Source organism: Manacus candei, unplaced genomic scaffold (assembly GCF_025592945.1).
Source record: "Manacus candei isolate 608988 ecotype Guabito, Panama unplaced genomic scaffold, ASM2559294v1 h1tg000018l, whole genome shotgun sequence".
NCBI classification, from domain to species: Eukaryota; Metazoa; Chordata; class Aves; order Passeriformes; family Pipridae; genus Manacus; species Manacus candei.
In genome coordinates, this window is record NW_026138066.1 from 15,766,828 (window position 1) to 15,790,956 (window position 24,129).

Genomic DNA, 24,129 nt, shown 5'->3' on the forward strand with positions numbered 1-24,129 from the left:
AAAAGTCTAAGTTACTAGGACAGCTGTGCCAGATGGAATTAAAATCTTCCCAAACGGTTTCCCAGTTTGAGAGAATAAACATACATTTGATGGAAGGTGAGGACTTCTGTCTCCCCAAAAAGCCTATTTTTAATTGAGCATACAGAGAGAGTTAGGATATTGGGATATTATGCTCCACTGGATAATTAGAGATGCCTGCACACATACCTAGTCACCAACGGAGTAGTACTGAAGGCTTGCCAGCCAATTCCCAATTCCAAGTCAGAGCAGGAATGAAAAAAAACATGCTGAAGAAGACAGAACACATTTCTGATGCTTCCTTAATGTGTTGTTAAGATTTCAGTAGAAAAAGCTTGGGCTTAAGTCCAGTTCTCACTTGCAGCTACTTCCCTTGAACACGGAAGATCCAGCATTTATTTCAAACCTGCTTTTGATCTAAAGGACTATTTTCAATGCCTATTTAACTGCAATAAACACAGCTTGATACTTTTTAACTAAGAAAAAAAAAAGACAAGGCATAGTCCTCCAAAGTTTATTTCAAGTATAAAAGTCATTCAATGAAATATCTACAGGTTTTTCTTTGAGCATAAAGGTTTAACCAGATAGAATCAAGTACGAAATTTCTGAAAAAATATTATTTGATCCAAAATTTTGAATAATAATGAAAAGGCACTTAAACAAAAGATACCCAGCAACAAATATAACTCTTCTGTCACAGTGAATGTGAAATCAAACATTATCTAAGACTTTATAATAAAAGAAATTAATTACAGTCTGTTTAAATTGAGCAACATGGTCCAGACAAGAGTGAATTTCAAACTCCCAGCACTTCAACAATAGCACTTTTCTTTCAAGTGTAAAGAAAGCTAGAGAAAGAAAGAAAAACAAGAGAAGTCTTCACTCAACTAACACTTTACAGCACTGTTTACAGCACTGAGTTAAAACTAAGAACTCAATTCAATTTGTACAAGTTCCACAAAAACAAATGTAACAAAACTGGGTAGCAGCACAGATACTTCATAAATACCCCTGATCTGTATGCTTGATTTGAGGGCTTTAAAGTTCTATTCCCAGTTTAAAAAAAAAAAAAAGGTTTCTACAAAAACAAAAGCCTTTATAGAAGCAAAACTATCAGACTAGTATAAGTGGAAAATAGAAGTGTAATGCTTGGAAACCCACTGCAATCCCTTTCCAGTAGAAATATTCTTCCACTGCCATAATGGAAAATACCACAAGTAAAGTTTTTGAGAATCAGAAAAGAGGTTGTGGCAATTTAAATGAGTTTGATCTTTTTTTTGATCAAGATTCAAAAAAACTGCCCTATCTTAAAAAAAAAAAAATTCAGACATGCCTAAAGAAACAGTACATTTAACATCAGCATCTGCAGCACCAAAGTATATTTGTGCAATAAATACAAAAGATGTCAATTATTCACAAATATGAGGAAAACAGGGGGGGGAATTCCCAACACCTACCAAAAAAACTGTGTTTTTTACAATTATTCAGATATATGAAGTAAACTGAAAAAAAGCATCTTAGTGGTGGCATTTTTTTCTCAGTGATACTGAGCAAGACCTCTGATGCAGGAGCGCTATCAAGGCTTTTGCATCTTTTTTTCCAGATACATTTTCCTGTAGGTCTGAAACATCTCTTTTGAGTCCTTGCTTGGAATGTGAAGAGTCTCTCCATCTCCATCCAGGATCTGTATAGCTGTATCAAGTGGAATACTGTCCTCAGCTGCAAGACAGACAAGCAGGTTAAAGCAAGAGTCTGAGCGTCAAAGGACTCTACTCCTTCTGCATGTGGTACTTGGGGCCCTCCAGTGTCAAAAAGGATGCCACAAACTTCCTTCCTAAAGCAGCAGGTGCCTCAGATTTAAATCAATCTCCAATGCATCTTTAAGCACAAAATGGCCATTTGGGTGTCTTCACAACCGAGATTTCTGAAGAATATTAAGAAAGGTGTGATGGAAAACGTGCATTTTTGAAACCAAGAGAAGAAGTAAGAGGAAGGGCTAAAAGGATGGCAGGGACCAATAGCCAAGGACACAGGCAACAGCATTAAAAGATGCAGATATTGCAGAATATGTTGCTTGCATCAACACCACAACACAGATATGAGCATGCAAGTCCTCTGCTGACAAGTTAAGAAGCGGATGGCAACATGGCTACAGCATGCTGAATGTACCATTCTGTTTCCTTTCAGATGAGTAGAAAAACAAGATTATAGCTAGAAAGATACTTAAAGCAAAGAAGCAAAGACAGTTGGGAGCAACCTCACCCAAGAAGTTTGCAAACAAAGGATGGAACAAGCAAGATCCTGAGATGAAAGATGCCGCTATTGTAACAGTTGACTCCTAAACAGTATAGAAGACCATCCGAAAAGCAATTTGCCAATCAAATGAAACAAGGAAGATGTAGTAGTGGCCCCACTTTTCCTTTATGTGTCATACAAGTAATCTTGACCAGACTACTGGGACACAGGTCCTGGAACTTGTGAGCACAGGTGTATGCGTGGACAGCAGCAACGTATTGTGAAAGCCAGATTAAAAAAAAAAATCACTTTCTGTTTTTAAAGGCTCACACTGGATTTTGCTACATCACTTCCTACATTTTAAAGTGTGAAAGAGCTAGCTTGGTCTTTACCTACGATTTAAAACTGTACTTGAATGTTGTTACCAGTGCTACACCCAAGTCAACAGCACACAGGTATGCAGGAAAATTTCAACTATCTCCAACAGTATATTCATACAGCAGTAGAAAGCTCCACAGATCTTTGAAACTCATATGTCTACTCTACAGTATCCATTTAATCAGCAGAACTAGTAAAGAATAAGTTGGAATCCTTTATTAGGGTTTGCTACTGTAAATGAACACTTAATACCAAGCAAAGACTATTTAGCTTATATTTCAAACTGGATACTCAGAAGTCATTTCACCTGTAGAGATCTCTTCCAGTTTCTTTTGCTTCAGTGGTTCACATTTTAACCAATCTTCTTTTTTACTCTTGACACCTAAAAAGAAAATTTAAAAAAAAAAATTTGGGGTCTTCCTATATCACAAGTTTTGGTCTCTATTCAGCATCAAGTTTTAACATATATACTAGCACATGCAAAAGGAAATTCCCTTTGGATGTGAAAATGACTGCAAGGGTTGCTATGTGCAATTTAAGATTTGGCTTTATTTAAAAATCAGGTACAGAATTTGACATAAATATGCTTCACAATGCACCATGTAAGATGCTGAAAGATTTGGGACAGGAAAGAAGAGGAGGGAAAAGGGCAGCTTAAAGCAACGATGGCAAAGGTTATGGGGACTTTGTGCAGGATATGTCAGACCTAAGCTCTCTCTCTTCCTCAGTGGCATAAAAGATCCCTCCCTCCACTGTCTGCCCAGCCAGACTTACGTATATCCAGGTGAACACTGAATACAGATCAGATCACCTTTGGTAACTATGCCAAAAGAATCTACTTTCTACAAACAAGCCAAGCTGTTCTTTTTCAGCTTAACACACGTCTATGGTCTGTCAGAGAACTAGCTATGATATCTCAGCCTTCAGCTTCTAGAGTCTCATGTTTCCACTGTCTGTAGTTTCAGACAACACGAACTGAAAAAGGAGTACATACTTCTTACTTACAAATTAATAATCAAGATAGCGTCATACCTGCTACAACAACTTTATCTCTTTCCAGGGAATTCTTCACAGCTAAGCTTTCTTCGCCAGTGGTTGGATTTCTGAACAGTATGTCTGGACACAGCTTAAACTCAAGTACTTCCTGCTTGCATGGTTTCTCAGCTGCTGAGGCAGGCGCTTCTTTTTTCGAATCACTGTTTTGTGACACTTTGGTCTTTCGATGCCAGACGGGTCTGACAGGTGATGTCTCTAGTTTTGTCAGGTATATGCGCTCCTGTGCCGTACGTTTAAACGCGACCCTGTTCAGGTAGTGTTTTTTTGGTTCCTTTTGAAGATGCAACTTCAGTCTGTTATTTCTTCTATTTATGTATAGCAGGTTTTTATCAGGAAACATTTTCTCAGAGCACTTGTCTTTGTTTTGACCATCGAGACGTCTTTCTTTGTTAGAAAAGTAGTTTTTAGACATGGGAGAAGATAGAGCCCTTTTTCTCTGTAGTTTAAGCACAGAGTGATCTGCTAAGGAACTCTTTGGTTTCCAGACATTTTCTCCATTCAATCTTTTAGCTCTGTCAGAATTTATCATGCAATTATGTGTAATTTGCTTAAAATTCTTTCCTTCTGATTGTTTCAGTCTTTCATCTTCCACCTTTGCTTTCTTAAGTTCTCTCTTCCCCATCAGGTTTTCCTTCATCTTCCGTTTGTATGGCTGCTCCTGTGAAGGATGAACTTTCACAGATTTATGCGGAGAGTATTTTGTGTTTTTTGACTTAAAGTCTACAGCACCAAAATTTGAGAACCTTACAGCATCAGCTCGGTAACTATTCAGCTTTTTATGTTTTATTTCTGCTGGTAGTTTGTCTTTCTCTTTGACATTAATTCCTACATCTTGCCCAAGCATCTCCTTTTCTTTACTACAGTTCTGTCCTTCAGCTGAGTTCTCTTCACAAGTTTTAATATTTTGCCTTTGATTGACTTCAGAGTGCTTAATTTCTACAGTTTCTGATTTCATAAATTTGTGAATGTGCTTTTTGGATTTCATGGTCAAAGCTGGTTTGGTTTTATCTCTTGAAAATAACTCAGTTTTGAAAACTCTCTCCTTCTTTCCAGATGACTTTGTCATGTTGTCTGCATGTGTGTGACCAGTTTTCTCCAGCAATTCTTCTGAAACTGTCTGATGTTTTTTTTTGTCAGAATGAAATTCTCTGCTTGGTAGTGGGGTTCCTTTGTCACTTTGTAGCTCTTCCTTCTGGCTGCTGCATTTATACTTATCAGCATCTTGGTTTTCAAAACAATTAAGTGGTCCGGTATTTTCCTGTTTTATTGTAGGCAGTATGTGTTCATTATTGATGTTCAGACTAGGGTTTTTGTTCATTGCAGAGGTGTATATGCAAATATCTTCTTTATTTTTGCTAATACTGGTTTGGATTTCTTCAGAAGTTGTCTGGGTTCCCACTGCACAGTGGTTTTTTATTAGGGCATCAGATTTACTGTTGTTTTCTTGTCTCTCTGCAGAGCTACTATTTTCAGCTTTTGAAAGTTGATAATCATTTTTCTCTGAACCAGATGTTCCTGATTTACTGGGACAGTGTGGTATTTTACATCCTACAGATACACAACCCGTTAATGAACAATCTTCATTTTTTTCACTGGAGTTGGAATTTTCTTGAGTTTTTTTTTCCTTCTTACAAAGACTCTGACTAGGCAGAACACTGCCTTCAGGGTTCTCCTCAGCTGAAGTCTTTTCTGACTGTTGACTCACTGCTCTCTTGTCACTAGAGGGACACTGTTTGTGTTCAGGAAACAGCTCTTGAACCTGATCAGAGCTTAACACTGCAATTTTTATCTGATTTACTGGGTCTTTCAAATTAGAATTCTTGTCACAAATTTTAATCTTTCTTTGAGGTTGATTCTCCATCCCTTCAGCCACAGAATGACTTTGTGCTGGCTCTTTTCTTAGCATATCAGCACTTTGAAGGCCATATGGAAACTCTTTCACTAGTTCAGACAGCTGATTTTTTAGGTATTTACAAGGTTTTCGTCCAAAAGAGTTTATTTCTTCCTCTGTGCTATTTTTAGTGGGTATGGCATTTTGTGTACTGTGGTCTCCTGGAACAGTGGATGCATTTGTTTCAGCAGTTATGCTGATAGAAGAACCTAGTGAATGTTGAGCTAACTTCTGGTTTATATTAGCAAGATTTTCTAAGCAATTTTCAGGATGCTTGAAAGATGCCTCAGATGACACGTTTTGTTCTGAGGCAGAAACTACCTTAAGAGGATTGCCACTGCTTTCTTTCTCTAAATGACTCATTGTGCTACCATGCAAAATCTTATCCGCCTTACTCATGCAGCTTGATGATTCTCCCAACATCTTCAGCAGCAAGCTCTCTTTCTGGGGAGTGTTACTGCTCAGCCCATTTTTATGCAAGTCCGGACGTTGTTCCTTTTCCCTTGCATCAGATCCTTTTCCTTCTGATGTATGTGTCTCATACACTGACCTGAAGATGCCTGCTATTTGTGGATTATAAAATTTATCACCTTCTACAAGAGAACATACACTAGAAATACAAAACATCTGATCTTCCAACACAGCTGTGGATGTATCTCCTGTCTCTAACATAGTTTGCTTGTCTTTATGATCTCCTACACCTTCTAGGGAGATTTGACTAGAAAAATTTATGCCAGATTCAGGAAAAGAAATCTTGTTTTGTAATTCAAGTTGCAGATTTTCTCTGGTATCTTGCGCAGACTGATTAACCTTCCTTTGGTTTTCATTATATGAATCATTTCCATTCACACTGGTTTTTACTCTTCTGTTTTCATCACCTAATTTGATCTGTTGCAAATGCGAGTCCACTTGCTGTTCCAGAATACAATCACTGGGTGATGACCAAGCATTTTCTATTGCTCCTTTGTCAGTATTTGCCACATTTAAACCATTTTCCCCCACTTCTTGCAAGCTACATGCGCTCTCCAAATCAATCACTGGATAGGTTTTATCTTTAGATGCTGGGATTTTGTCTGCTTGCTCACTCTGTGTTCTCTGTTCAGAAAGTACTAAAGGAGAGACAACTGCAACCTGAGGTTCAAAATTTTTTATCAAACTGGAAGTCAGTGTATCAAGTTTTTGTCCTACAGAGGTAGTTGTTATAGGCAACACTGCTTCATCCATACTAACCAGAACATTATTTTGTTCTCTCTTTTTTGTGTTTTGGCTGGAGGGTGAAATCTGATTTGCTGTGGGGCTTTCGCTTGACTGGTTTTTTTGCACATTTACAGATTCTGATGAATGCTTCCGCCACAAGCTCAGACATGCAGTTAGCTCTTCCATAGTGTAAGTACAATTGATCTGTTTACAGGATGTATTTTCAATAAACGGCATTTTTTTCTGAGCTACCTCATTCTGGAATTTAGCTTCACCAGATTTAGTTATTTCCGATACAGGAGAGTTTGTGTGAACCACAGATGCCTGCTCACCTTTCAATCTTTCTACGTTCCTCTCACTAGTGTCTTTTTGCAAGCTTCCACCTGAGACAGATGTATCTACCATTTGTTTGTCATTACACAGGAGACTAGTCAGTATTTTATCAGCAGTAGCACCAGCTGTCTTCTCTTTCAATGCATTTGTGCTACTTAATACAAACTGAAGAAACGATGAGTTCTCGGGGTTAATTTGCACACTCTTTGATGCAATTTTGACAGAGCTACCTGCTTGACTAAAACATGAAGCGTTGTTCAAGGAAACTGCAGTTTCTTGAGAAGAGGCCAAGGCATGAACATCCTGTTGTTCCATGGTGGGAGTGCTCTCAGGATTATTTAACTGAGCTGGGAGTTTGCTCTGAGAGGGAATAGGAGCTAAGCTTGATGGAAGGCTTCCCTGCACCACCTGCGGGTTACTTTGAGTCCTCTCTAATCTTCTGTTATCAGCATTGGCTAGATTTTTGTCCTTTCTTTCTTCATGTGAAATCTTAAGTGTTTGACTCTCTGTCATCATTGTTTGAGTTGAGGAAGGTGGTACATTTTGTTTGGGCACCCATGGAAGACAATTAGCAGGAGTACACTGATAACCGTAGGGAGGAGGGGGAGTGTTTCCATCATGCTTTGAAGCTGCTAATAATTTTCTTTTAAAAAGCCTTTCAAGCAGGGGCCAGTTTTTTTTAATACGGTACAGCCTCTCAGCGTCCCAAGCTGGTCTGTCCTTTACAATTTTTCTTTCATCCGCTGATGATGAATATAGTTGAGAATTAACAGGTCCATTCATTAAATTACTGGTCTGGCTTTCTTGAACTGGAGGAGGATCACTCGGTGGCTTGGAAGAAAGAGCTTCTATTTCTTTCACAATATCCAACAGGTCTTCGGGAATGCCAGAGGATGGTACAGTCATTTCATTAAAAGAACCATTTGCTGTCACACTTCCATTTGAACTACAGAAACTCTTAACTGATTGACTGACTTCTCCACATTGCTGCTTCTGACAGTGTTGCTGAATGCTGTTAAAACCAGAAGAATTTTTTTGATCCAGTGGGCTCCTCTGTTGGCTAAGGGTGTATCCATTAGACATGTTTTGTACTTCCTGTGGTACACCTATTGAAGATTGTGCAGCAGCTCTTGAAACACAGTTGGTAGGCAACAAAGATGGTGCAGAACATCCTCTAGGAGCTTGTGATTCCATCTGACTTGGCTGAAATTGTGGGAGCTGTACATTTGTTTCAATATTTTGATTCATTGAGTATGAACCTTTGCACTGAGTATTGGACTGAAATATATGGGTTTGGACTTGTTGCCCGGATGTACCAAAAGACACAGAATTATTCTGGGAATGAGTGCTACTTTGATATAATGCTGCAAATCTCACAGAATTCTGCTGCAGTATTTGTGGCTGCGCAGTGTAAGTGTTTGTAGCAGCATACTGAGGTCCCTGATGTACACTCCTCACACTATTTCCAGCATTCATTTGAGAAGACAGGGGAGGTACATTTCTACAGGAATAACTGTAGGCATTAGAGACTGGCCAAGAAGTCTGAACCATCTCTGCCTGAGAAGGTGACTGCTGAATGGGAGGTTTCTGAGCTGGTACATACATCTGCGGATGTTGTTTAACTGAGTATTTTGACATAAAAAAATTATTACCAGTCACAGATGCTCCTGGTAAGGTCTGATCAGAAGTTTTGAATCCTTCAGCATTCACAAGAGGGAAGGCAACCTTGACAGCTGGCAGATACATAAACTGGTTACTTTCAGCATAAGTGCATGCATTTGTAGAGGAGCTGGCATTTGTCTGAGGAAAGGTATGTCCATTAGAAAGCAACTGAGTGTGATAAGCTCCTTCACTTTGAAGGTTCATATTTGCATTAGCATTCTGGACTGGTCCTCCATTCCAGTCCATCTTCTCTTGATTTCTTTTTCTTCAGGTAAACCCAAAATGCTAAAAAAAAATGCTTAAAAATATTACAATCTTAATCTTTTGATCAAAACCTATTTCACTTACTAAGTAATGATTCAGAATGCATTATGAACAGAACTGCTGAACTTAAATTGCTAGGTAGGAGAGCAACCCCACTGGCACATCCCATGGACATCAATACTGTCAATGTCCAAGTTGCATAAATTATTTCCCAGAATGCTGTTAAGGTACAAAAAGAGCAGCAACTAACAACCCTATTGACTGTCTAATGACTAACAAAATCCTCACATTATCCTGCTAATTCTATTATCATTCAATTTTTTAATTTAACAATAGATGGCTATATTTACCTTCTCATCCAAAAACAATGGAAAAAAACCCCAAGGTATTTGTACAACAGGGCACAATGAGCAATGCTTAAGAGCTGAGCACGAGAAGCACCAGCAGAATAAAATACAGGCCAGAGTTTTCAGATGAGAAGACCTGATTTCAGTTATACCTTCAAATACAACAACAAAAAAAAAAGAAAAAATGAACTTGGGTTTAGTAAAAACCTCTCACAAAAATGTGGCCCACTAGTTTTATTTTAATTTTGAGGAACATAACTCTGCCTCTAGTGAGCTGCAAGGAAAGCTCTCATAATTCTAACGCTGTAGCATGAACTTACACAGCTGGGAGAAGGCATGAAGCATGGAGATGACATCATCACTTCTACTACTGCAGTACACACACCTTCAGGAGGTGACAAAGTGAAGTACTGAGGCCTGAACAACAGGCCCTGAGCCAAAGTTGACCTCCAGATGAACCTTCCAACTAACATTATACTTATCTGTGTATCTCATCATGGCTGGGCTTCGCAGTTTTAGCCAATGAGTAGATACACAGATCCCCCTAATCTGTGTATCTACTCATTGGCTAAAACTACATATAATTCTTAGTGAAATACATAGTATGATAAGACTACACCTGTGTATCTGCTCATTAACAAAATACATGTGCTTTTTAGTAAGATATATTAGTATCTGCTCATTACTAAATAATATTTGTATCTGTTCATTAATGAAATATGTATGCTTGTTAGCAAAATATGACACTTCTCTTTCCATATTCAGAGACTGGTCAAGGCCATGGAAGTAGATGCCTGGCCTTGTTTAGCAGTAGATGGTCAAGGCTGACTCCACTGGTTTTCCCCTTGAGCCCTGGGCCAGGTTTTGGGTGGAATCCAGGAGGAGAAGGAAAACAGATGTTTTTCCACACGAGTAGTTATGTAAGCTTGTTTTTTCAGCAGTATAAAAGCTGGTCCCTCTCACAGTGAAGATGGAGATCTCACCTACAAGTATCTCACCTACACGTATCTCTATGTCTCCATGTGTTATATTGCAGAATGTACATGTATTACCAACAAGCCCAACTGGGTGAGCATGTTACTCTGTAAAGCTGTTAGAGACAATGGCTTCAAAGCCAAACTTTATTTCAGTCTTCAAAATGACAACCTACAAGCATGAATGCAGCCTGCATCTCAACAAGTTCCTCTCAGTATGGTCAAATCCAGCTAGGACATAATAAACACCTTACTTTGTGCAAGGTATTAGACAGTTTCTCAACAAAATGTTTCATGCCACTTCTCCCAGATCACCCAAGGCTCCTGACTTTCCTTCATGGCCTCTTTTAGATTTTAACACTCTTCTGATTTCAAGCTTGGAAATCAGAAGTTTCACTCGTATCTAGCCTATAAAAAATAAGACTCAGTGTTACAATTTTCCAGGTGTTATTTCAAGATTCAAAGATAGCTCTTTCTTCACTCTACCTTTTACCTCCTCTGCTCTCATAGGACACCAATAACAAAAGAAAACCAGAAAACAAGGTTGCATATGAAATCAGCAAAAAACAGCAACAGCAGTGTTAAGGCAATACTTACAATGATGCAGGAATCTTAGATGAGACAACAGGCTTCTGCATCCAATGTAAAGATTTCAGACTGCTACTGTTACACAGGGTATTTCCTGAAAAATGAGCAGAGAATAAAACAACCATGTCCTTGAATTAGATAACTGTTGAAGAAATTTAAGACACATTTTCTAGAAACATGACTAACGGAGGCAAACAAGACTAGGATGACAACCAGTAGTAAATGTAAAATCCTTGCTAGAGGAGGAACTTTGACTACATGCAACACACAACTCCACCAAGAGTAAAATCCAATTATTGTCACTTTCAAAACAATAAAAATGACTACAACCTTGGTTTGTCAATCATCATTATTAGCTGGATTACAAAAATTAAGTTTGCAATTCTCATCACAACCTTAAAAATTCTTTAATAAAGCTAATAAAAGCTTTAATACAATGAAACATGCTACTTTAAAAAGCGATATTTGGCACAGTTCTTTAACAAATCTACCTGACTAAAATGCTTACCCCCCTAGACTTCTCCATCAGATAGTTTTAGGCATGTCTCTGGCCTGTGTCTTATTTAATGTCCCTAAATCTCTCTGTGGAGACACCACACAGAGATTTGAGGGGAATTCAGGCCACCTATATAAAGACCAGCAAGTCCAACTGTTACGGCTGTTCATTCCAGGGAAGAAGGAATAATACAGCTGTTAGGTATGGAGAGGTGAAGTTTCCCTTGATCCTGTGGAAAGGAATTAAGTTTGAGCATACCTGAAAGCGAGATTAAGACACAAACGAGGCCAGATGTTGGATTCCAAAATAAGTCAACTTTATTTTCTAAAACAAAAGGAGAGGAGAGGAAGGAAATAAGGAAAACATAAACGTAGGAAAAGCCAAGAGAAATTACTAGAAGCACAGAAAAGGGGTTATGTGCTGGTTTAAAGGTAAACCAGCAGGGGAAATGAACTCAACTCAAAAGAGAGATTATGAGTCAGAATAACAATTTAATAAAATAATACAGTAAGTATGATTATACAGACAAACAATTGGTTTTAACCCACAAAACCCACGTGTATAACCCAGCAACCTGGGGCATGAACAGAGTGGTGTTCTTTGGGCCCCCTGAGTCCAAAGTAAAGGGAGAGGGGAAAAACCTGTTGGTGAGAGTGCTGTTGCAGTCTAGTCAAGAGTGGTGACTGCAGTCCAGTCGAGGGTGGTGGTTACAGTCTGGTTGAAGAGTGGTGATTGCAGTCCAGTTGAGAGTGGTGGTCTCAGTCTGTTTGAGAGCGGTGGTCTGCAGTCTTCCTCTGGATCCCATGAGTGGTTGAAAATGTTCCAAGACTCCAAGATTATATATTCTCCAGTTCAGGCAGGAATGCTCAGTATTTCCCTCAGGGCGAGGAGTTCCACAAAGGGTATGAGGACAGAAGCACCCTCCTATCTCGCAGGCTTCTTAACACCTAGTTTATAGCCTGAGGAGTCAGGCTGCTCTGGGCAGAGGGTGCAAATAGTCTATTGACAACAGTTTCTGGGAAATGGCATGGAAGGCTATAGAACACACAGTTTTGGGTTACATCCATCCAGTGATGGTCCCAGCTGTTCTAACTAGGATAGGTTACCACCACCATGGGCTCAGCACTGGCTTGTAGATTTAGTTCTCCATGGTGGTGAGATCTCCTTCTGGGGAGGGCAAGGAAGACAAACCCATCAACCTGTCCCTACCATTTTTGTGTTGAATTCTCATCTCCCAGTCAGGTACAAAATCAGGGTCCTTTTATACCTTATCAACCATTATTGTGCAAAGCGCTATCAGTGGGACTGTAGTCGAATCTTCTGTTCTTTGTGGTTGTGTTGTATGGAATATTTCTTGGTAGAAGGTATACTTGGTAGCAGTTGTATGAAACACTTCCTGGTATCAAGCCAAAGAATGAGACCACACAGTTTGTACCCCACTTCACATTCCTCCCCGACGCCATGGCAACACAACCTGACCTCCATCTGGCTTCCATGATCATCATGGGCCCCATCACATATTGAGCTTTGCATTTTCTTCACTGTTTTATGCTTCCAACACTTCTCACATCCCCTTTCTAGGACTGTGTATGGAGATTCCTCCCTTGAGGACACCTCCAAGGTTACTCCTCGAGGCTGAGCGAAAGAGTTCTGCCCACAGGCACTGGTATGAGTGAGCAATATCAATCTCTGCTCAATTATTTTGCTAGCTTTATTATTGTTGCTTCAGTATATAATGCACTGTAATTACAGTTACCTATCTAGACTGTGTAGTAACTAATTCTGAGTAAGTCCATTAATCTAACCAGTGTAATAGACTATGCTGGGTGGTATTGTTTATCAAACAGGACGTGTAGCTTAACCGCTAAGCTAAGGTGAAGCAAGTGCTAAACCACAAAGAGCTGTGCTAATGCTTAAGCAAGATATACGTTAAGATTGCTAAATGTTCCAAGAAATGCAAGAACAACCCATATAAGGAGGACAAAAGCCACAAGAGCCAAAGGGCAGAAAGAGGAAGACATCTTACTTCAGCCTCGACGACCACCGGGAGGCAGAAAAGACCCCCTAGCAACAGCCCAGGCATGCGCGGAGTACTACTGCCACATCACAGAAAGAGGAACTAGAAGACTATAAAAAGGGACTGTTTTAGCATGATGTTGCGGCAGTTGGTGGAGCGGTGACTCCCCTGTCGCCCAGCGCTGCACTTTGCTCATATTCTCTTGCTGTAATTAATAAATTCTAATTGGTTTATTGATCCATTGTGGTCTAATTTATAACAACCAGTATTATCATCAATATCATCCATATTATCACCTGTTCAATCTGTTTAGATGTAGAGAGGCAAGGTTTGCCTTAGTCCATGAATGTGGAGAGGTTCTAAACATTCCCACAAGTGAGATTAAGGTACAAACGAGGCCAAATATTGGATTCCAAAACAATAATTCAACTTTATTTTCTAACACAAAAAGAGCAGAGGAAAAGAAGGAAAATAGAAAAGTAGGACAAAGCCAAGAGCAACTTCTAGAAGCACAGGAAAGGAGTTACCACCACCATGGGCTCTGCTCTGGCTTGCAGGGTCAGTCCTTAGTCTCCTCACAGTCGTCTTCTCTGGTCTTCTTTTGTGATTTCTTGTCCTGTAGTCTTCGACAGCAAGCAAACGAGAAGGCAAAGTGGCAGCAGCTCCCGCAGCAGCAGCCCTCCGTGCCACATTAGGCACTGCTAAAGTGTCCTCATATCTTGTACGAAATTCAACAGAAGCATGAGTAACAGTATTTTAATTAAAGAGCAGGTAGCCTCTGAATGCCCATTGGCTGGTTCCCCAATAAATACCTCATTTGGGAGGGTGAGTCCTTGCCATGTAGCATTTCTCTGACTGCATTGGACGCTTTTTATTCAAGGTAACTTTTTTGTAACAATTTTTTATTACCAGTACGGATTTCTTGATAAAAATAACTAATTTTAAGCTCTTTCAATTAAAACAACTACTTTTTGATTACAGCAACCTGCCTCCAGCAGGTTTTCAACTAAAGCAACTTGCCTCCTCTAGCTTGCTTCTTGCAGTCTTTAAAGTAGTTCGCCTTTTTGCAGTCTTTAATTAAGGCAGCTCAGCTTTTGCAGTTTTTCAGTAAAGGCTTTTTGGTTTCATGCCTGAGGCAATGACAAAAAACTTTTTACCTTTGTAATAAGCAAGAAATGGTAAAATTTACTCGTCAAAATATATATATATGTACTTTTCATATATTATAGCTAATGCTTTGTTGGGACTGAGGAGTTGTGACCTGCGGAATAGTTAACTGCCTTATTACTATTATAAGTTGAGACACAGTTTTCTAGGTGGTAAGATAAAGTATTTTGCTTTACTGAGCATGTATACTATATCCTGTTTTTCTAAAAATATTGTCTAAGAGAACAAGGATCAAGGAGTCAAGGATAAAGATGATAAAGAAGAGCCAAAGAGAACATCTGGACCATCTGGATACCATTCCCATACCCAGCTCCAAGGACATTAGGGCTAATTAAAACTACTGATGGAAAGTCCCTGGCAATTAAATAGGCCTACAACAGAACCAACCAGAACAAAGCCCGTGAACTCAAGCTCAATGAAGAGCTAACAAGTGACTATGGGAGGGGAGTTGAAAAAGTATAAAAGTTACTGTTTGTCTCTATTGAGTTTGTGGGCCGTTGGAAGAGCAGGGGTCTCTCCAGGCCACCCAGCATGCTGATTTGCTTATTTGCACTTTATATAAATCTTATAATAAAAATTGCTGCTATATTTTGATTTGGTTTATTTACCTATAATACCTTTTATCAGTTCTTTACATCACCATATAAAAAAAAAGAACAATTTTTCCATATTGGTTTGCCTTTCCTGAGCCTGTGGGATGAAGTTGCATAAAGTTACAATTACACTATATAATTTTTTAGACATAAACCTTTGACTAAGTCTGGGGTTGGAACTAGATCCAGCCACACCCAGACTCCTCTCTGAGAAGGAATTTAGAAATGAAGGGGGCATTTTCTGCACCCTCTGACTCAATAGGAGGATCAACATGATAAACCTTGTCAAAAGCTTCCACTCTACTCATCACAGCTACCAAGGCATAAATTCTGCCTCCTCTCCACCTCATACTGTGGTCTCAAGAGCTGCCAAAGTAATCAATACCAATTACCTTTCCTCTTATCTATGCATAGATGGTTTGGACATTGAAGACATTCTTCCAGTGTCCCACCAACTAGGACTACCAAGATCACTTAGATTGTACTTGGAATGGCATTCCTTATATCTCTACCCATTTACCTCAAGGCTGTGGCTACAGTCCTACCATTGATACTAAGATAACATGAGCAATATTAGCTGAAATTTCTCCCACTCCTGATGTCTTTCACCACAGTATATTGATGACTTTCCTAGCAGATACAGATGGGTATCTTGCATAAGATACAATCCCAAATTTCAGCCCTCAAAGAACATCAGGAACTTTATATTCTTCCTGATGAATGCCAGGGTCCTGACCAGAAAGTAAGGCGTTTGGGTTATTTTTTAAAGGAGTCTTCTTGCATGCTGTCATAAATTACGACCCCAACAGATCAAAGTACCAATTAAAATTTATTAATTACCCAGATATAGCAAGCAGAATATGAGCAAATGCAGCGCTGGGCGACAGGGGAGTCACCGCTCCACCAACTGCCGCACTAACAGGCTAAGACAGTCCCTTTTTATATTCTTCCAGTTCCGCTTTCCGTGATGTGGCAATAGTACTCCGCGCATGCCTGGGCTGTTGCTAGGGGGTCTTTTCTGCCTCCTGGTGGTCGTCCAGGATGAAGTAAGACGTCTTCCTCGGGTGTTCTTTCTCTGCCCTTTGGCTCTGGCAGCAATCGTCTTCCTTATATGGGCGGTCCTTTTAGTTCTTAGAACATTTGGCAATCTTAAGGTATACCTTGCGTAAGCATTTGCACAATTCTTTGTGGTTTAGCATTTGTCTTAGCTTAGCGGTTCAAGCAGAACATCCTGTTTGATAAACAATATCACTCATCGTAGTCTATCACACATGCCAGTACCAAAGGTATTTCTGAAAGTGTCTGGCAGTCTGTTTCCTTTACCCAACCTACTTCCTCCTCCAAATGCAAATATCAAGTCTCCTAGGCTCTTTAATTGTCATAAGGCCTGGGTTTTAGTCAGATGGCCACCCTCTCTATTCCTTGTTGTGCACACATTCCACCTGGAATTGGAATATGAATTACACATCCAACCTTTCTCCTAAAAGTATTGAAACAGAACAAGGCCTGAAGAGTTAACTCTGAATGCATGCTCTGAGCGAAGAAACAAAGAACCAAGATCAAGGACTAATGGAAGGAAACAAAGAACCAAGACCAAGGACTAATGGAAGATAATACTTTACCAAAGAAGGCAGACACAGTGACACGAGAGAACATAAAGTAAGAGCACAGGAAAATAAAGACAACAAAAAATGCTAACATACATATAAAAAGACATATGGAAGGAACACAGAGAGAGATAAAGGGAAAGAGAAGGACCAGGGTCCAGAAACTCCTGCCAAATATCAGAAATTCCTGCCAAATATCAGAAACTTCTGCCAAACACATGTTGGAGTCAGTAGAATTAAAGAAAGTTCAAAAGTTTACCTGAGGGACAGGAGCAAAATGACGACCCCCAAGGCTGAAGTAACAGGAAGTACCACCAAGATTCTCTCCAAAATGATGACCCCGTCCCTGACTCTGTTGCTATGAATATTATAACTAGATGTTGCAATAATATGAATATGCATGTAAAGATGATGTAATCTCTCTCAAAAATTGTATAGATAGTCTGACTTTTCACTGATTGCTTTGGAACTCTTTGTCCAGCGCGAGCTGGGAGTTCCCCAATGTTGCCTGTGTAATAGTCAAATAGACTTGAGAATTTTAATTAGAAAATATTAAAGAATTTAATAAAGGTAAATAAGCAAATCAGCGCGTTGGGTGACCAGGGAAGTCTCTCGGCTTCACCAGCGGTCTGCAAAGAACAAAAACTAAAACTCCATCTTTTATACCCTTCGCAACCACCTCCCCCTCAGTCTCATGTCATCTTGTCATTGGTCCCTGTTTTGTGGGCTTTGTCCTGCTTGGTTTCTGCTTCGCAGGCTCTACCCACATTGGTTTCCATTTTGCGGGCTTTTTCAGCACTGGTTTCCCCTTCGTGGGCTTTGTCCTGTTGCTGAGGGAGGACAACCACTGATTCCATTTGATTATAGTCTTTAAGGTCAGCCATGTTGGAATTCTCTTAACAGAGACAGTAGTTTCCTTTCACAGTTCTTGTGGTTGACCTTTTATTACTTCTTTCCCTATAGGTATACTTAAAACAGACACTTTAAAAATAATCGGATATCTTATTCAATTTATCACTATAGTAACATAGCTTTTGTGGTTTGACATTACCTAAGTCATTTACCCTTACCTTTGTTAGTTATTATAGCACTTATTACAAACTTTATTTAACAGTAAACTTAATTTGATAAGCAAATTTTTAATTCACCTTTAATCAACCATTACACCTGAAATAAATACCTCGCTGCTCAAAGACTGAGCAGTTCCACTGCGCCTTTTGGGGCACAAAATTGGCATCACCAGGTACACATCAACTCCTGGGCTGTTTTTGCAGGGTGCACCACTGGAAGCACAGTCCTTCACATCCATATTGGGAAAATTTGCGGCTGAATTCTTTGTGAAGAAACGTAGGCTATGCCCATTCATGTAGTTTGGCTGTCAACCAGATTCATTCCTATTCTTCTTGTCCCATGGCCAAGGCCATTTCGAATGCCAAAGTAGAACTCACTGCTGTGATCGGAGTGGTGGCAAACATTGACACCTATAATTTAAGTAAACTGCAGTCCAAGAGTAGCAGATGAAAGTAAAGAAAACTTTAGCCCAAGTCTTTAAATTACACAGTGACTACCCCACTGCAAAATCTTCACTTTCCCTTACAGGTATCATTACTTAAGTTGGGACTAGGACAGTGGTTGACCGAAAACACTATGCTTTTATGGCAATGTCCAAAACACAGTGATTGCACGTTATTACTGAATCTTTTGGGATAACCCAAGGGAACATTTCCTCAGCTCTGAGCTGCCTTCAAGCAGCCAAGGGTACGAGCTGCAGTATCTGGAATCTTAAGAGAAGGTGACAGAGAATCCCACCTGCTAAAACTCTTAGAAGTGCCCCAGAATAATTGCACTGACACCAAATGACACCTGCATGCCTGGCAGCTCTTGGTAGACTTTACATGTAATGCAAACACAAGCTTAGTTGTTGCTTATGTGTTGACCTAGATTGGAGATGCTACTACTAAACAAATCTCCTCTGTCTTATCTGTGGATTTACACCAAGACAGATCTGTGATCCATCCCACAGATTGAATAAAGGCTTGGCACCAAAATTAAGAAATTAAGAAGATTAAGAAGATAATATTGAAGTTTGCACCCCTGATATCAAATGGGGCTCATGCATGAAGAGAATTCTCCTGGGAGAGTCTGACATTTCTCAGTACACTCTAACAAGTTGTTTCCTACCTCTCAGGAACATGGACTTCAGCAAACAGAAGATTCCAAGAATTGAATAGACAATAATTCAGCAGCAGGCCAGCAAAACTTGGCTCACCCATTTCTGCTTCTGGACTTGTAGCAGCCAGCCTCATTTAACCTGAAGCATTTAAAATTAATTCAGTATGCTTGACTTATGGTGTCATAAAAAGATGGCCTGAATCAACTCAACGTGCCTAAAGGAAAGAGTTTGTACAGACCAAGAATTCTTGTTTTCCTCTGTTCATAAATGTATTTTAGATGTCACAGCAGTACCAGCATACAGGGGTTTTCTTGCCACAAGAATTTTTAGCCGTTAAGTAGGAGATAATTTGTTGCAAATTACCTAAATCTCAGAGTGACAATCAATCACAGAATAGTTACATTACCCTTAAGCATATAAAGAGTTGTCACTTCTCTTTGCAGATTCCCATTCTACCATTTCCAGCAGCCTATTTCCCACTTTGGCCTATTGACCTCAAAGAGCAACCTGATGTCATTGCAAAGGCTCTCTCAATGATTTTTGAGCAGTCTGGGGTATCCAGAGAGGTCCCAGATGACTAGAAGCTGTTTTCATGGGCTTCCCTTATAGGATCCAGACTCCAATTCTCATGTTGACAAGACTGGGACCATCACCATCAAGAAGACCAAAACAAGAAAACCATCAGGACGCCATTGGAATCCACGGAGTTGGAATGAGCAAGAAATGGGGAAATTTACTCATCAAAATATATATATGTACATTTCATACATTATAGCTAATTTTTTTTTGGGACTGAGGAGTTGTGAGCTGTGGAATAGTTAACTGCCTTGTTACTATTATAAGTTGAGACAGTTTTCTAGTTGGCAAGATAAAGTATTTTGCTTTACTGAGCACGTATACTATATTCTGTTTTTCTAAAAATATTGTCTAAGTGTACTCATTAGGAAAAGAAGAAGAGAACAAGTACCAAGGAGTCAAGGATAAAAATGATAAAGAAGAGCCAAAGAGAACATCTGGACACCATATTCACACCCAGCTCCAAGGACATTTGAGCTAATTTTATACTACTAATATAAAGTCCCTGGCAATTGAAATGGGCCTGCAACAGAACCAACCAGAACGAAGCCCGCGAACTCAAGCCCAGCGAAGAGCTAACAAGTGACTATGGGAGGGGAGTTGAAAAAATATAAAAGTTACTGTTTGTCTCTATTGAGTTTGTGGGCCGTTGGAAGAGGAGGGGTCTCTCCAGGCCGCCCAGCATGCTGATTTGCTTATTTACACTTTATATAAATCTTATAATAAATTTTGCTGCTATATTTTGATTTGGTTTATTTACCTATAACAGAGTCATGATATTTTTCTACTTAATCTCTCTCTCTCACTCTCTTCCTCTCCACCTGCCTCTCTCTTTTTCCTGTTTCTTCCTCTCTCTCTCTCCAGTTCACATTTACTGTCAAATAAAAATCTGTGCTATTGACTTCAGCATATGGTCTCATTTGCACCTTAATTTGGGCAGAGACATCTCTCTAATAGTTTCAATAATTGGATCATAACACTCATCAGATGGGATGAATACCCTTAGGCCTATGTGTGAATGTCCCATGAGCATGTGACTGTGAAATACCCTTGGGAGATGGGGGGAAGGAGAGTTTTACAACTGAGGCACTTGTGTAAGGGAAGATACTGCCACTATCCCACCTAGCAGGATCTGCTTCTTATCAGCCCCCTCCATTATTGGGCTCAAAACCTAAACATGTCATGGTCATCCTCTAGTGATGGGTGCTCACCAGTTCTGCACCTAGGCTGCTCTTATGCAGATCACATCCAAAACCTCTCCTCCCCTTCAGTTGCGGGGTGCAAACCTGGCCTCAGCAAAGCATCCTGCTGCTTTTGCAAACAGCCAATTGTTTGAGTCATTAACAATTAACATTTCAGACTCTCACAGTGACCAGTGACAGGACTCGGCAGGCAACAGCATGAGGCTGAGACTGGGGAAGTTTAGGTTGGATATCAGGAAAAGATTTTTCACCCAGAGGGTGGCTGAGCACTGGAACAGGTTTCCTGAGGAATTGGTCAAAGCACCAAGCCTTCTTGGAGTGTCCTGGTCATGGTTAAGAAGTGGACTCAATTATCCTGATGGGTCCCTTCCAACTCAGCATATTCTATGATTCCATGACTTTGCTGCCCTAATGCCATCTGCTGCCACAAATACATTTATGGGAAGGGCCTGTTTTACTCCTATAACCTTTATGCTGTATCAGACTCTCCTTCACAGCTTTCCTTTCTGTTTTTAGCATTGTCTCCTCCAAAGACCAGGACTTTTAATGTGATTTTATTTAGTATTATCCAACAGTATTTTTCACTTAGTTAGCAGGGGTTTTTGTTTGGTTTTTTGTTTGTTTTTAACTGAACACATTTCATTCTCAAAGTCCTCAAGGCCCAAATCTAGCACAGCGAGAAGAGTAATCGGAACAAACAGGACCTTTTCCAAAAAGATAAAGAAACAGGACAGAGACTTTTCAGTTCAAGAAACAGCCATTGAAACAAAACCCAACCAAATCTTCCTCATCAAATTTTTATTAGCATAGTTTCAGTGCTTGTTAAAGCGAATACCTCCAGCAGCTCTGTGACCTGGTGGTTCCTCCTGCCCTGAGGCTGGAGCCCAGCTTGGAGATCCAGTGTCTTCATTGCAGGTTCATGGACACAGCTGCTGCTGCTTTCCTGTTTGAAGGCTCAGCAAGCAGCAAGGCTGAGCATGCAGCCCAGAGACACCCAAAAGACATTGACAGACAGCCACAAATAAGGTGCTGCCTTCAACAGCATTCACATACATCATTCACGTAAAACAGAGGTATAGACAGACAAATCTCTTTTCCTCCTCTTTGGCTGGTTAGGATTGAATGTCTCTCTAAAACCCACATATCCCCAGTCTCTAGAGTCACAAGCACACACTCTGCCCATCCAATAACCCTGCTTGGACCCAGAAAAAGCTGGCACTCCAAAGCTGTGGGACCTGCAGAGATGCTCCCTAGAGCTACAGTCCTTCCAGCTACTGACACAGACATTCTCTCATTCCAGTTGCTGGTACCACAAGATGCTCTAATAACAGATATCTCTACACTCAACACACTCCCCAATTTTGTGACTGGAAACAGTGTCCTGGAAATTGTGTTCCGTCACTGCCAACACAGGTTATTGTTTTAACTCTTGGTCTGCTATTTTTTCTGCTGCTTTCTCACTGCCACTGATAGAATTAAAAAGTTTTGGACAAAGTTTGTCACGTACACCCTCCCAGTGAGTCACAAGGAGCAGAAAGGACACTCTTGCTTTCTAGACTCCTCCTCAGAGAGTGATTCAAAGGAATCTGAACACCTTCTCAGAGAGTCATTCAAAGGAATCACTTACACAGTACGCACTGTAGAGTAAAGCACACCTTTATTGCTCCAGGAGCACGTAGGGGTTTGCACCTCCATGTACATGTCCGGTAAGTGACAATTTTCGTGGGGTTTTTACACCCTTGAACAAACAACTTACAGTTTTATCTTAAAAAGTACATTCATACAGAGTCAGTGCAGAATACAGTTTGTGGTTTCCTTATCCAACCACACATCTGGTTACCTATTCCTATACTATCCATTATATACTTGATAGAATCACACATATCTTTTAAGGCCAATACATGACCATCCTTCTATGGTCTTCTATACTGCTTGTTACATGCCAAGCTCTTCTCTCGAGCTCATATCTTACCCTGTCAGTAGGGCAGGTCCCTATTGGCAAGCCATTACAAGCTAAACCAGTGGTTACATTTTGCAGTCATACTTAAGCCAAGTGTAGTGAAGTACTGTAGGCCCAAAGCCTCGAGTCCTTGTTTCAGGAGGAGTCTAGGTGCCACTGGATCCAATTTTAGTCTCAGGCTTGGACAACAGTTAATGTATAAAGGATTATACCAGGTGTAATCGATCTTTCATAGAACCTTGCCCCACAGGATGAAGGATGGCAAACAAAATATATTTATAGTATTTATGTTTATTTAAACTTAAAATATTTATGTCAATTGATGATGACAATGATTAGACCAAAGGACTTGAATGAGAATTATCTAAATTATCTACTGCACAACACAGAATCATAGAATAATTTAGGTTGGAAGAGACTTCTGAGATGGAGTCCACCCATTAACCCAGCACTGCCAAGTGCCATGTCCCTAAGCAACACATCTACAACTCTTTAAATACCTCCAGGGTTCATGACTCACCCCTTCCCTGGGCAGCCTGTTCCAATGCTTGACAACACCTTCAGTGAAAAAAGTTGTCATAATATTCAATCTAACCAGCCATTTCCTCCTGTCCTATCGCTTGTTACCTTGGGAGAAGAGACTGGATGCCCCTGGCTGCAATCTCTTTCAAGTAGTTGCAGAGAGTGATAAGGTCCCTCCTGAACTTCCTTTACTCCAAGCTGAACCCCAGCTCCCTCAAACACTCCTCATCAGATTTGTGCTCCAGACCCTTCACCAACTTTGTTGTGCTCTTCTCTGGAGTGGCTGCAGCACCTCATTGTCTTTTCTGTAGTGAGGAACCCAAACCAAAACAGAGTATTTGAAGTGTGGCCTCAGCAGTGCCGAATACAGGGAGATGATCACTGCCCTGGTCCTGCTGGCCACAATATGCCTGATACAGGCCAGGATACCATTGGCCATCTTAGCTACCTGGGCACACTGCTGGCTCACATACAGCTGGCTGTCAACCAGCACACCCAAGTCCTTTTCCACCAGGCAGCTTTCCAGCCACTCACTTCCAAGCCCACTACATTGCATGGAGTTGTTTTGACTGAAGTGCCACATCCAGCTCTTCACCTTGTTGCACCTATTGATCCAACCCGTCCAGATCCCTCTATAGATCCCTTCTACCCTCAAGCAGACAAAAACTCCCACCCAACTTGGTGTCACCTGCAAACTTACCAAAGATGCACTTGATTCCCTCATGCAAATTGTCAATAAAGATATTAAACAGGACTGGCCCCAACACTGAGCCCTGGAGAACACCAGGTGACCACCCACCAGCTGGGTGTAACTCCGTTCCCTCTCACTCCCTAGGACCAGCCATCATCCAGTTTTATACCCAGCAAAGACTG

The 24,129-nt window shown here is 40.3% G+C and overlaps 1 protein-coding gene across 4 annotated transcripts in view; it reads right to left on the reverse strand.

Annotated features, from left to right (window-relative positions):
• Window positions 1–518: 518 nt before the first annotated feature.
• Window positions 519–24,129, reverse strand: part of RESF1 (retroelement silencing factor 1) — a 30,787-nt gene continuing 7,176 nt past the window's right edge. For 2 of the 4 annotated variants that reach the window (XM_051784512.1, XM_051784513.1), the window contains exons 3-6: window positions 10,953–11,037; window positions 3,664–9,055; window positions 2,939–3,013; window positions 519–1,737 (exon numbers count right to left, since the gene is read on the reverse strand). In XM_051784512.1, coding sequence (XP_051640472.1) covers window positions 1,595–1,737; window positions 2,939–3,013; window positions 3,664–9,016 — 5,571 coding nt within the window. In that variant the 5' untranslated portion in view covers window positions 9,017–9,055; window positions 10,953–11,037 and the 3' untranslated portion in view covers window positions 519–1,594. Of the gene's footprint in view, window positions 1,738–2,938; window positions 3,014–3,663; window positions 9,056–9,384; window positions 9,498–10,952; window positions 11,038–11,697; window positions 11,764–24,129 lie in introns of those variants that run through there. The other 2 variants (XM_051784514.1, XM_051784515.1) reach the window with 2 other exon arrangements.